We start from the raw sequence: 13,266 nt of genomic DNA, 5'->3' as shown, positions 1-13,266 counted from the left end.
TTCTGCTCCATTATCTTGCTTTAATAGTGAAGAGAGGGGCCCAGGAAGACAGTTGCATCTTGCCTTTCCCTTCCTGCTCCATTATCTGGCCCTAATGGACTGGGATCCCTTTGGAATAGCCAGGTATTCCTGTGCTGCCTCATCTCTTTTGTGCTCCCTTTCCCCTTCTGTTCCATTTTCCGGCCTTAATAGTGAAGAGAGGGGCCCAGGAAGACAGTTCCACCGTCATCTGGCCTTAACAGATTTGGGGTCCCCTTTACCCATTCTGCACTGTTCCGACAGCAAAAGCAGAGCCAAGGCCAGGAGAGGTGTGAGGAGGGGTCCTCTGGAAAGAGCAGCTTTTTAATAACTCAAAAATAATAATAATAACATAGCGGTTCATCCAGGACAAAGTGGGAAGGAGGAATATTAACAGTACTCAAACATTTTTTTTTCTAGGAGGGGGGGACAAAGTGGCAAAAGGATCCAGGCATGCTGAGGCAAAAAGTGGGGGGGGGGGGGGAGGTGGTACATGGAGAGAGCAGCGTGCGAGGAAGGGGCTCTCTGACCCCCCAATACACGGCCCCGCTCTTCGGTCTCTCTTCCTCCATCCTCCGGATGCCTCCCCCAGTGTTACGGGGAAGGAGGAGAACCAGAATCCTTACCCTTTAAGAACACGGAGACCCCGAAAGACAAAGAGGGAGAGCCAAACGCTTTTGAGTGCTTCCAACTCTGTGATTCTAGGAAAGGGACCCCTCCTCTTGAAAACCTCCCTCCCTCCCCTCCCCCTCCCCTCCCTCCCCTCCTTGCATAGATGAGGGTCAGGTCAAAGTGCAGCTAAAACAGTATTTCAATGGGGGGGGGGGATGGAGGAGAAACATCTAAGAGAACCCTTGGGGGTCACCACTTACTGAGGCTAAAAAATACAAAGTCGCTCTAGCTACGCTTTCCCTCCTGGAAAAAAGGGGTTTAAAACCACGGCGGTCTTCATATCGTAATAAAAATCCCATTATTATCATTATTATCATTTCGAGGGGGGGGGCTTGTGAGGAGACACGTGAAAGGACTGGGGAATTCCTCGTGCGAAGCCTTGCCCACAGAGGACCCCCTTCCTTCCTTCTCTGGGCAAAACCACTCGGAAACAAACACCGTCTCTTCGTTTTCAGTCCAGAAGGGAAAAGGGGGAAAGGAAGCCGATCCCTAGAGAAAAAAAGGGGGAGGGGTACGACTCCCCCTTGGCTCCGCCCCCAAAAAAGCATGGGAGGGAGGGGACCCCTCAAAGGGACCCCCAACGCTGAGTACCTTGGCTTTAGACCTGATTCTGAGCAGCAGCGTCCACAGCAGGGGGCCCACCTAGCTCCCCCCCCCCTCATGCGAACCCAAGGCCTAACCGTGGGGTCAGGGACAGGTGAGGTTCGAGGGTCAGCAGATGGGAGGAAGAGGAGGAGGAAGGAGGGAACCAGGGAGGAAGAGAGAAAGTCTTCGGGGGGTCTCATTTCAGGAGGGAGGGAGAGAAGGAGGGAGAGAAGGAGAGCAACACCCCCTCCTCTGCCGTTGTCCTCCTCCTCCCCTCGCCTCTCGCTCGCTCTCTCCTTCGCGCTCTCTCTCTCTTGGCAGGAGTGTTGCGTGAGGCTGCAAATGGGTCGGGGGCCCGGTCAGGACATCTGGTGGGGGGCCTCCAGCATCTCCATGAGGAAGGTGTCGATGGGGGTGTCCCCAATCAGCTTGAAGAAGAAGAGGTGCTCCAGGCATTTCAGGCCGATGGACCGCAGAGCCGGCAGGCGCAGCAGCAGCTTGGCAAACCTGCAAGACAGGGGTCGAGGAGCATCTATAGGGAGCTGGCCGAGGGGCACCTACAGCCAGAAGGGAAACCCAAAGGCCACCCAGTCCAGCTCAGTATCTTGAAGGCGCCTGCCCGGCCTGATTTCAGAAGTTAAGCAGGTCCAACCCTGGTTCACACATAGATGGGAGGGCGGCAAGCAATGCCTGGTGCTGTACGCAATATTTCAGAGGAAGACAGATCTGAAGATTCCTTGCCTGCTCTGAAAACCCCTCCAGGTATTTTTGGACTCCAACTCCCACAATTCCTAACAGCCAGGAGTTGTGGAAGTCCAAAACACCTGAAGGGAGGGCTGAAGTTTGTCCATGCCTGTCATAGGCTAAAAGCTGACTTTGGAAGCTAAGCAGGGTGAGGAAATGGAAGGGAGACTGCCAAGGCACTCCAGGCGCTCCATTTCAGAGGAAAGTGGAGGGAAAGCGACCTCTATAATAATAATAATAATAATAATAATAATACTTTACTTATACCTCACCACCATCTCCCCAATGGGGACTCAGAGCGGCTTACATGAGGCCAAGCCCAACAACACATCAATAAACAAGAGAGCAATAAACAAAACAATACAATGAAATACAAATTAATATAAATCACATATAACAATATAAATCACAGTGAAGACATCTGCCCTTGCGCTATGCTACTCTGCTGCTGAGTACGCATGCCCAGTGTGGAACACATCTCACCACGCTAAAACAGTGGATGTGACTCTTAATGAGACACGCCACATTATGACAGTGTGTCTGCGCCCTACACCACTGGAGAAATTACACTGTTTAGCCAGTATTGCACCACCTGACATCCGCCGGGAAGTAGCAGCCAGTAGTGAAAGGACCAAGGCATAGACATCTCCAGCTCATCCCCTGTTTGGGTATCAGCCAGCACGTCAACGACTTAAATCTAGAAAGTTTTCTAAGATCTACAGAGACACTCGCTGGAATACCTCAGCAAGCGAGAGTCCAAAAGTGGCAGGCTCAAACCCAGAACCTCAACCAATGGCTGATACCCAATGAGAGACTCCCCCCCGGGCACACAGAAGACGGGGCGACTTGGAAGGCGCTAAACAGACTGCGCTCTGGCACCACAAGATGCAGAGCCAACCTTCAGAAATGGGGCTACAAAGTGGAGTGTGGAGAAGAGCAAACCACTGACCACCTGCTGCAATGCAACCTGAGCCCTGCCACATGCATGATGGAGGACCTTCTTGCGGCAACACCAGAGGCACTCCAAGGGGCCAGATACTGGGCAAAGGACATTTAATCAACTACCAAGCTTGCAAACTTTGTGCTTTGTCTGTTTGTTTGCTTTGTTCTGTTAGAAATGTAATACAATTGTCTGATTGCCCCTGACACAATAAATAAATAAATAAATAAATAAATATAACAATAATACATGAGGATTTAAAAACCTATGGCCAGGCCAAATGTAATAGTTTAAAATTTTAAAAAAATAAACGCTGGGCATGAACAAGGTAGGATGTATCTGGTAGGAGGGTTATAACGAAGTGAGGGGAGTGCAGTCCAATGCAATCCTGTAGTTGAAGTACATTCTGAGGATGCCTTGCTTGCGAAGGGAACCCAGTGAGGCGGAGAGGGCCTCTGCTCCTACCTGCCCTGCTGTTCAGGATACTTCTGTTTGCAGTAGGACTCCAGGGAGGCATAGACCTTCTCCCTCAGAAGCTCCACTTCCCCGGGGTTGGAGAGGCCCTTCGCGTCTGGAAGGGGAAGAAAAGGGGGGGGGGAGTCAAGGTGGGAGTCCACACACACACTCCACAACAAAGGCCTACATCACAAAAGCAGGGAGAGTGTGATGCAACAGGTGAAAAAGTCAGTGCAATTCTGGGTTGCATCAAGAGGAGTCCAGTGTTCGGACCGAGGGAAGCCCTAGTCCCTCTCCATTCTTCTGCCTTGGTCAGAACTTCCCACCTGGAATGTTAACAGCCCTGGGTCCAGTTTTGGGCAAAGCAAGTCAAGGAGGAGATGGGCAGGACAGAAGAAGGGCCATCAAAAGCCATGAATCCCTATAAGGCAGTGGCTCTCAACCTTCCTAATGCCGTGACCCCTTAATACAGTTCCTTATGTTGTGGCGACCCCCAACCATAACATTATTTTCATTGCTACTTCACAACTATAATTTTGCTCCTGTTATGAATCATCTTGTAAATATCCAATATACAGGATGTATTTTCATTCATTTGGCACAAATACTCGATACACCCAAATTGGAATACTGGTGGGGTTGAGGGGAGGATTGATTTTGTCATTTGGGAGTTGTAGTTGCTGGGATTTATAGTTCACCTACAATATCAAAGGGGATTCTGAACTCCATCCATGAGGCAATTGAACCAAACTTGGGACACAGAGCTCCCATGACCAACAACAAATTCTGGAAGAGTGTGGTGGACATTGGCCTTGGGTTTTGGAGTTATAGTTTACCTACATCCAGAGAGCACTGATGCATCTGGACCAAACTTGGCATGAATACTCAATCTGACCAAATGCGGACACCAGTGCAGTTTGGGAAAGATAGACCTTAACATTTAGGAGTTGTAGTGGCTGGGATTTGTAGAGCATTCTGAACTCCACCAATGATAGAATTGGGTCAAACTTCCCACACGGAACCTCCGCGACCAACAGAAAATACTGTGTTTTCTAATTGTCTTTGGTGACCCCTCTGACACCCCCTCGCGACCCCCCTAGGGGTCGCGACCCCCCTAGGGGTCCCGACCCCCAGGTTGAGAAACACTGCTATAAGGAATGGGAGCGATAGGGAATGAGAGAAGGCTGAGAGAAGGGGGTGAAGGCCGTGTTTACATATTTGGAAGGATGTCCCATTGAGGAGGAGAAAGGGACAACTTGCTGTTCTGCTGCCCTGGAGACAGGGAGACAATGGAGTCCTGGGTTCAAACAGCAAGGACATTAGGTCTCTTGAAATGATCTCAGCCTTTGGGGAGTCTGTGAGGGAGGGGCTCCCCCACCTGGGTTGAAGAGGATAATGGCGCGGAGGCAGCCCAGCTCCGTCTTGTCCATCCTCATGTCGCGCATCTTCGAAACCAGTTCGGTCAGCACCCTGCAGGAGACAGAAGGAGGGAAGGGAGGAAGGAGAGACAAGGGGAGAAAGGCCTTTAGATGGGGAAAGAGTTAATGGGAGGGAGGGGGGCATGAGGGCAGGCAGGGCAGGGCAACTGAAGGTAGCACCACCCCATGCCCACGGAGCCTGGACCCACAGCTCCACCTCCTTGCACCCGACAAAGTGTGTCCTCTCTAAGAATCTTCCCATTCTCCTGGTGATTCTATGGTATGCTTTTGCCAGAAGTTAACATAGTCTTGCTAGAAGAGCGAGTAAATGCCTAGAGAGGATTCCTAGGTCCTCCAGTGAGTGTCTTGTCAGAAATATTAAATATTAACAAGGTCTTTTTAATTACAAAAACGTGAGTGAAGCACTGAAAGGGTTAAATGGATGAAACGACTCAGCAAAAGCTGCAGTTCAGTATAAGCAGGTGTGGTTGTAGCTTAGTTGCTCTCAGTCTGTGGTAGGTCTCTGTGGGAGAAAGGCCTCAGTCTGTTAGTAGGCCTCAGGATGAGAAAGCCTCAGTGTTAGTTCATTTCAGTGGGAGAAAGGCCTCAGTCTGAGAGAGCCCTCAGTGGGAGAAAGGCCTCATTGTCAGTAGGCCTCAGTATGAGAAGGCCTCAGTGTTAGTTCACCTCAGTGAGAGAAAGGCCTCAGTCTGAGAGAGCCCTCAGTGGGAGAAAGGCCTCAGTGTTAGTAGGCCTCAGTATGAGAAGGCCTCAGTGTTAGTTCACCTCAGTGAGAGAAAGGCCTCAGTCTGAGAGCCCTCAGTGGGAGAAAGGCCTCAGTGTCAGTAGGCCTCAGTATGAGAAGGCCTCAGTGTTAGTTCACCTCAATGAGAGAAAGGCCTCAATCTGAGAGAGCCCTCAGTGGGAGAAAGGCCTCAGTGTTAGTAGGCCTCAGTATGAGAAGGCCTCAGTGTTAGTTCACCTCAGTGGGAGAAAGGCCTCAGTCTGAGAGAGCCCTCAGTGGGAGAAAGGCCTCAGTGTCAGTAGGCCTCAGTATGAGAAGGCCTCAGTGTTAGTTCACCTCAGTGAGAGAAAGGCCTCAGTCTGAGAGAGCCCTCAGTGGGAGAAAGGCCTCAGTGTCAGTAGGCCTCAGTATGAGAAGGCCTCAGTGTTAGTTCACCTCAGTGAGAGAAAGGCCTCAGTCTGAGAGAGCCCTCAGTGGGAGAAAGGCCTCAGTGTCAGTAGGCCTCAGTATGAGAAGGCCTCAGTGTTAGTTCACCTCAGTGAGAGAAAGGCCTCAGTCTGAGAGAGCCCTCAGTGGGAGAAAGGCCTCAGTGTTAGTAGGCCTCAGTATGAGAAGGCCTCAGTGTTAGTTCACCTCAGTGGGAGAAAGACCTCAGTCTGAGAGAGCCCTCAGTGGGAGAAAGGCCTCAGTGTTAGTAGGCCTCAATATGAAAAGGCCTCGGTGTTAGTTCACCTCAGTGGGAGAAAGGCCTCAGTATGAGAAGGCCTAGTGTGAGAAGCTTCAGTGAGAGAAGCCCCAGGTTGAAGGTCATTGAGTGTGAAGGCTGCTGTGTGTAAAAAGCTACTGTGTGAAGCTCCTGTGTATCTTCGGTGTGAGAAGAGGCTCTGTGAGAGCAAAGCTGTTTATTAGCTGTCCCTGATTATTTGAGAACACAGAAATGCTGGACCACTCTCACAACCACCATGTCAGACTACACAGAGAAGCCATTGAAATCCACAAGCATGTGGACAATTTCAACAGAAAGGAGGAAACCATGAAAATGAACAAAATCTGGCTTCTAGTATTAAAATTAAAGATAGGGGAGCTCCAGACAAGAAACAATCAGGGACAGCTAATCACTCTCAACAAAGAATGCCCCCAAGCAGTACAAAGCCACACCTAAAAACTGTCCGGCCATTAAACACTATCAAGTGGCCAATTGAAACATTCACACCTGCCTCAAACAGACAAGAGTTCTTTCTCCCACCCTGGACACTATTCCACAGATATATAAAAACCATTTTCCTAGTTTCCAATAGACCTCATAACCTATGAGGATGCCTGCCATAGATGTGGGCAAAACATGAGGAGAGAATGCTTCTGGAACATGGCCAGACAGCCCGGAAAACTTACAGCAACCCATGTATCCTCGGTGTTTCCCAGGTAATACATTTTTTCTAAGGGTAGTTATTAGAAATTTTTAAAACCATTTATAAACTGAAGGATGCTTCTAAGGTCCAGACCCTGGATTATTATTTTTTTTTTTTACAATCGATTAAATGGCATCAAGTTCCGCCTTTCCTTGGAGGCCACACTCTCTCGGCCTCAGAGCAGGGCCAACGCACTCCCGTTTAGAAAGAGAAAGCCTTTGCTGAATGGCTCTTCCTTGTCTGGGGAGGAGGACCCTGCCGCGGCCTTCAGGGCTGGGATTCTTTATGCCGCCTGTTGCTTCTGTCAAGGGCGTCTTGGCCCTTGACGGTTTTCTTAGGCCTCACCCTCAAAGGCCCCAGGTGTCCTTGGAAGCTAAGCAGCTTTGCCCCCAGTAAGTCATCCTGTCTATCTATATCCCACCCTCTAAGGCAGCGGTTCTCAATGCGTGCTCCAAGGAGCCCTTAGGGCTCTGCAAAGCATACTCGGGGGCTCCACAGTTGTTGTTCCTCCTCCAAGCTTTCCCTCCTCTTTCCTGTTCTCCCCCCTCCACCCTTACCACCAAAATCTTTTCCTCTTGTCTTCCTGGCTTCCAAAACCCTATTTCTCTCCCACTACTCATGGGGTACTTTGTGCTTTTCCTGCACGGCAGTAGGGAGTTGAACTGGAGGACCCCAAGGGTTAAATAATAATAATAATAATAATAATAATAATAATAATATTCTTTATTTATACTCCACCACCATCTCCCTGAAGGGGACTCCGGGCGGCTAACATGATGCCAAGCCCAAAGATATAATACAGCAAAATAAAGTGCAAAGTACAACAAAATTTACATCACAATAAAGTACATACAATGGCAAAATAAAATAAACAAAGGAAAATAGCATAACAGAAAACCGAACACAATGGGCAGGCCAAATGGACAAGATAAAATGATAAAACCCTGGGTGAGGGAGGAGTTGAGAGGAGCCCAAAAAAGAACAAACAGTATGGTTAGGTCTTAAATTTAGGATGGGGGAAAGTGCATCATAAGGACAACACTGTAGATAGAATGGACAGAAATGGGATGAATGGTCACTCTCCAAAGGCACAACGAAAGAGCCATGTTTTTAGGTTTCTGCTGCTATTATGATTATGATTGCAAAGGCTGGGTGGCCATCTGTTGGGGATGACCACCCATGTGGTCCCCTATCCCTGTGTATTCACTATTCTTGTTGCTAGTTAATTGTGAAAGGGGCAAGGGACAAAACAAGCTGGAGATCTTGGGAAATAATAGAACGGGGGGGGGGGGAGAGATAAAGGGAACGGAAGATCATGGCAAGCTGAGGTCCGAACAACCCAAATAGCCAACAATGAGATACATGTTGAGGTTTTGGATATGGAATGCGGCATGGAGGAGGGGGGGTGTTCCATCAGCCGAGGGGCCCCCATAGAAGTGGTGGTGGGGAAGGGGAGATGTGGGAAAAGGAGACCATTAATTCGGCCTAGGGATCGTGTAACAACATTAGTAATTCCAAACCGGTCTCCTGATATGGTTAAATTGGTGTAACCAGGATGGCGGTCCCTCTGGATTGAAGGTGGTGCTGTTGAATGCCAGATCTGTCAATGGAAAAACAACTTTCATCCAGGATTTAATCCTGGATGAACGGGCAGATCTGGCGTGCATTATGGAGACCTGGTTGGACGAAGCTGGAGGTGTGAATTTGACCCAGCTTTGCCCACCAGGTTTCTCCGTGCAGCACCAGCCGAGATCCGGAGGGCGGGGAGGCGGGGTTGCAGTGGTCTATAGAGATTCCATCCCTCTGACCAGGGGTCCCATCCCGCAGTCAACAAATTTTGAATGCGTCCACTTGAGGTTGGGTGACCGGGACAGAATAGGGATTCTGTTAGTGTACCGTCCACCTCGCTGCACTACAGTCTCCCTACCTGATTAAAATGAAGAACAATTTTAACAAATATAAACTTATTACTATTTCAATGGGAAGTGTAGATCTGCTTTTGGCTGATGAGATAGGATTGTTGTTGTTGTTGTTATTGTGTGCTTTCAAGTAGATTCAGAGTTAGGTTGACCTTGAGCGAGAGCTGTGTAAATGACCTTGGAGGGCTGTATTTGGCCCGTGGGCCTTAGTTTGAGAACCCCTGCTATAATATAATAACATTTCTTGGGGCTCCACGAGAATCTTTTGCTTCAAAAATGGCTCTGCGGCAGAAAAGTTTTGAGAACCCCTGCTCTAAGGCGCTTCCTGATGATGTCATTGAGGTGGTCCTCGAAGGTGGCCTGTCTGAGAACCTGGCGATGATTTGCTGCCCCCTTGTGGCCGGCCCTCAACAGTGCAGCGCAAGGCTCATTGGCCGGCAATGGAGGTTGTAGAGAGTAAACAATTAGGCACATCAAATCACCTCTCAACAAAAGATCCCCCTAGGCACTTCCAAGCCATTAAATGCTAATCAAGGTGGTCAGTTGAAATATTCACACCTAGCTCCAGCAGACAAAAGTCCTTTGTCCCACCCTGGTCATTCCACAGATATATAAACCCATTTTCCTAGTTCCAACAGACCTCACTTCCTCTGAGGATGCTTGCCATAGATGCAGGCAAAACGTCAGGAGAAAATGCCTCTAGGCCATGGCCATATAGCCCGAAAAAACCTACAACAACCCAGTGATTCCGGCCATGAAAGCCTTCGACAATACAATGGAGGTTGTCTTAAAAACATTTAGCAATGACCACAAGGGGAGGATTCCTGTATTCCAAACCCTGCCAATATTTTATGTTCAGGTTGTGGGGTGACTGGCAGTGCCGCTCTCCCAGCCCCACTCACCTGTCAAAGATGGCTCCCACGCCGGCGCTGTGGGCACTGTTGCGGTGGACGTGGAGGCCCGTGGCCAGCAGAATCCCATCTTTCACCGAAATGGAGCGGTGCGAGAAGGAGGCGATCAGCAGCTCGTTCCAGCCTGCCAGGGGGGAAAGTGGGGGGGGGGCGGTCATTGGGGGTCTGATCTGACTTGCCTGGGCCCCTATTAACCAAGCCCATCAGGGTGAAGTGTTGGTTTCCTCCTGTTCCAGGCTGACAGAAGGCGTCTTGCAGGTCGGCACAATCAGCGACTCTCCTGCCCGCCATTCCCGCAAATGCCCCTCTCACCTGCCCGGAGCAGGATGACCTGGTCGTCGAGGGGGAGCTCGGAGAAGTGGGGGATGCGCTTGGCCCACTCGACCAGCGTGAAGAGCTGCTTGTCGGCCGCCTGGCAGATGTTGGTCACGGGGTCGTTGGGCTGCGAGGGGGAGCCGCCACCGCCGCAGAGAGAAGGGGAGCCAAGGAGGAGGAGGAGAGACGGGGCAGGTGGGTTGGGGGCCTTCGTGGGGAGGGGAAATCACAAGACACACGCCTCCGCCCCACTCGGTGCTCACTCCAGGCCTCTCAGCCCCCTCCCCGTCACACCCCCAAGGGTCATGGAACTGTCCGGTTCGCCAAATGCCTTTGGGGACCCCCGAACATGACCCCTCGGCCCCGGCCTTAAAGGCAGGGATGCCATGCAGATACCTCCCCCCTGGCCTGGACTCCCCCTAAGAATCTGGGCGAGCCCCTTTCAGTATTTACCTCCTCGTTGACGTCAAACATCCGGGGCGAGCGTCCTGATCCCGCCGCCGCACCCCTCCAACTCACCGAGCTGCCCCCCGTGCCGGATCCGCCCCCGTCGACGCTTTGGTCCGACTTCTGCTCCACGGCCAGCTCGGCCTCCAGGATCTTCTCCACCGGCATGTCCTCGTTGGCGCCCCCGCAGGCCAGGTCCCCGTCCCCATCCTTGTCCTTCCCGCGCTGGCGCTCCTCCTGGACGGCTGGGGCCCGGCGGGGCGGAGGGGAGATAAGCGGGGGTCAGAGGCAGCCCGGAGCGCCCCCGACCCCTTCCCCCCACCGCAACGCACCCAAGATCCAAGCAGAAACTTCCTTTGGAAGTGGAGAAGCACCCACACTTGTGCAGAGTGCAACAGGGACAGAGGGAATCCTGTGCTGCCTTCCTTCCACCTCCATTTCCTACATCTATGTAACTTCCTGCCTGCGTGACGAGGACAATTCCCCCTTCTTCCCAGATGACTTTTGTGTGTTTTATGACCCTCTCGTTTGAGAAGGGAGCAGCATGAGGCCTCTCTCTGCCTCAAGATGCTGGCACAGACGTGAGCATCAGCACTGGGGACTCCTCTACTAAAAGTTAGGTAACTTTCCTTATCTATCTATCCTTTTATACGAGATGTGTTATTTATTTACTATTTATTTATTTACTTTATTTATATACCGCCCCCTCAGCCTGCAGGTGACTCAGGGCAGTTATTACCTGCAATAATAAATCTTTTTAGCTTTTTAAAGCCTTACCAGAGCATCCTGTGTCTCCTGTTTCCTACCATAAGCTCATACACAATAGCACTGGCTACACTGCGCTCCACTCTGATATACGAGGGGTATTTTTTAAGTAAGGTCTGTTTTGTTGTAGACACTAGTAGTTTGCGCGCATACCGCAATGAGCGCATACGTCGTGTACCGGCATGCCTCGGGAACAACTGTGCTTAGTTTCCGTTCTGTAGCTCACCTGTACGGTTCTGTTCTGTGCTTTAAAGATGTTTAAGACTCTCAACTCACCCTCCGCATGTGAGGTTTGCTCAGTGATACTGTTTTTGTCAGCAAGGAACCTGCCTGCTGCAGAAATCCATCGACAGATTTGTGAAGTGTACGGTGATACTGTTATGAGTGAAAGCAAAGTGGGTACGACAATTCAAAGATGGCCGTGACAACGTCCATGATGAGGACCGCTCCGGTAGCCCTTCTTTGATTACAGTGAACTCTTGGTTATCGGAGCAGGCGGCAAGTTTGTATGAAGAGGGTATTTTAACATTGGTTCAGAGGTATGATAAGTGTTTGAACAAACTTGGCAATTATGTCGAAAAATAGAGTGAAGTATGTACTTTCTGAAAATAAATTTACTTTTTTGAAATAAACTTTCGTTGTGTACTTATGTTCAAACGTACCTTACTTAAAAAATACCCCTCGTAGATGCCAAACATCCCAATGGTTATGGGCCCAGAGGCTGGGTGAGTGCTTTATGACCCTTTGTTTGGAAAGGGAGCACCACGAGGCTCTCTGCCTCAAAAGGCCTTACACAGAGACATGAGAGTCAGCATGAGGGACTCTCCTTCCAAATTCAGACAACTTTCTTTTGCCTATCTAGTCTTTTATTTGAAATGTACTCTCTTCCAACAGTAAACCTAAGTATTTACCTTTCTTTTTGAACCATACACTCATATATTTCACCGACTACACTGTACTCGACTCTCTTATAGGAACCAAATATTTCTAGGTTATGGGCCCAGCGTGCTTCCGCTGCACTCTGCTATAGATGCTAAACGTGCCTACAGCTTTGTCAGGTCTCTCCCCCTTTGCCCCTCTCTTTCTCCTCTGGGGGGACCGAGAGGGGGGAAAGGCGGGAGAGAGGATATGGGGACTGACCACTACCAGGCCGCACGGGCAGCAGGCCCTGCTCTCCTCTTGCCCGGCAGACAGGGGGAGGGCCGGGCCTCTTGCCCAATGCCGCCTGGCCTGGTGGTGGCAAGGGAACTCCCGCCGACGCTCCCCTCGGACCCAGGGAAGCCCCGGCGGGAGCCCTAGCCGTGGGGGGAGGACGAACACAGAGATCAACCGCTGCCACTGCTCACGGAGAACGCCCTGACCGCTGACGCTGCCCTTTCATGGAGCCAGGCCCCCCCTCCCTCTCTCCCCGACCCCAATGGAAGTGACTCTGGGGACCGGCACCTCTTAGCATCCTCCCAACAACTGGCCGGAGCCTCCGCCAAAGACAGGAGAAGCCCTGGATCCCGCCGAGACATGTCACGAGGCCATGAAGGCCGGTCTGGGTTCCCAAGGGCACCCCGAGGGACTCTTGAGACTGCTCCCAATGCCCGGCCTCCCCCTTGACCGCCCCCGTGATGGAGACGGTCTCCCCGCCCCCTTGCTGCCCCTGCCCCGCCCTGGGGTCTGCCCCCCGCTACCTTCCCGCTTCATGCCGGTGGCCAGGCATTTCTGGTAGCGGCAGTACTGGCAGCGGTTGCGCTGGCGCTTGTCCACGATGCAATCCTTGTTGTCGCGGCAGGTGTAGGTCAGGTCCTTCCGGATGGTGCGCTTGAAGAAGCCCTTGCAGCCCTCGCAGCTGTACACCCCGTAGTGCTTCCCTGGGGGCACCGGAGGAAGGCGAGGACTGAGTCGCGGACAGCACTGCCCCCCTCCCTCTCCCG

General features: G+C 51.3%; 1 protein-coding gene across 3 annotated transcripts in view; it reads right to left on the bottom strand.

Moving 5' to 3' along the window:
• Positions 1 to 309: 309 nt before the first annotated feature.
• The window catches only part of RXRB (retinoid X receptor beta), a 43,438-nt gene continuing 30,481 nt past the window's right edge, over positions 310 to 13,266 (bottom strand). For 2 of the 3 annotated variants that reach the window (XM_060760625.2, XM_060760624.2), the window contains exons 4-10: positions 13,024 to 13,203; positions 10,586 to 10,824; positions 10,130 to 10,259; positions 9,809 to 9,941; positions 4,794 to 4,885; positions 3,425 to 3,530; positions 310 to 1,782 (exon numbers count right to left, since the gene is read on the bottom strand). In XM_060760625.2, coding sequence (XP_060616608.1) covers positions 1,635 to 1,782; positions 3,425 to 3,530; positions 4,794 to 4,885; positions 9,809 to 9,941; positions 10,130 to 10,259; positions 10,586 to 10,824; positions 13,024 to 13,203 — 1,028 coding nt within the window. In that variant the 3' untranslated portion in view covers positions 310 to 1,634. The remainder of the gene's footprint in view (positions 1,783 to 3,424; positions 3,531 to 4,793; positions 4,886 to 9,808; positions 9,942 to 10,129; positions 10,260 to 10,585; positions 10,825 to 13,023; positions 13,204 to 13,266) is intronic. The other variant, XM_060760627.2, reaches the window with a different exon arrangement.

This window comes from Anolis sagrei, chromosome 2 (genome assembly GCF_037176765.1).
Source record: "Anolis sagrei isolate rAnoSag1 chromosome 2, rAnoSag1.mat, whole genome shotgun sequence".
In the NCBI taxonomy this organism is placed as follows: domain Eukaryota; kingdom Metazoa; phylum Chordata; class Lepidosauria; order Squamata; family Dactyloidae; genus Anolis; species Anolis sagrei.
Note: the sequence above shows the minus strand (reverse complement) of the source record. Positions and strands in the feature narration are given on the sequence as shown.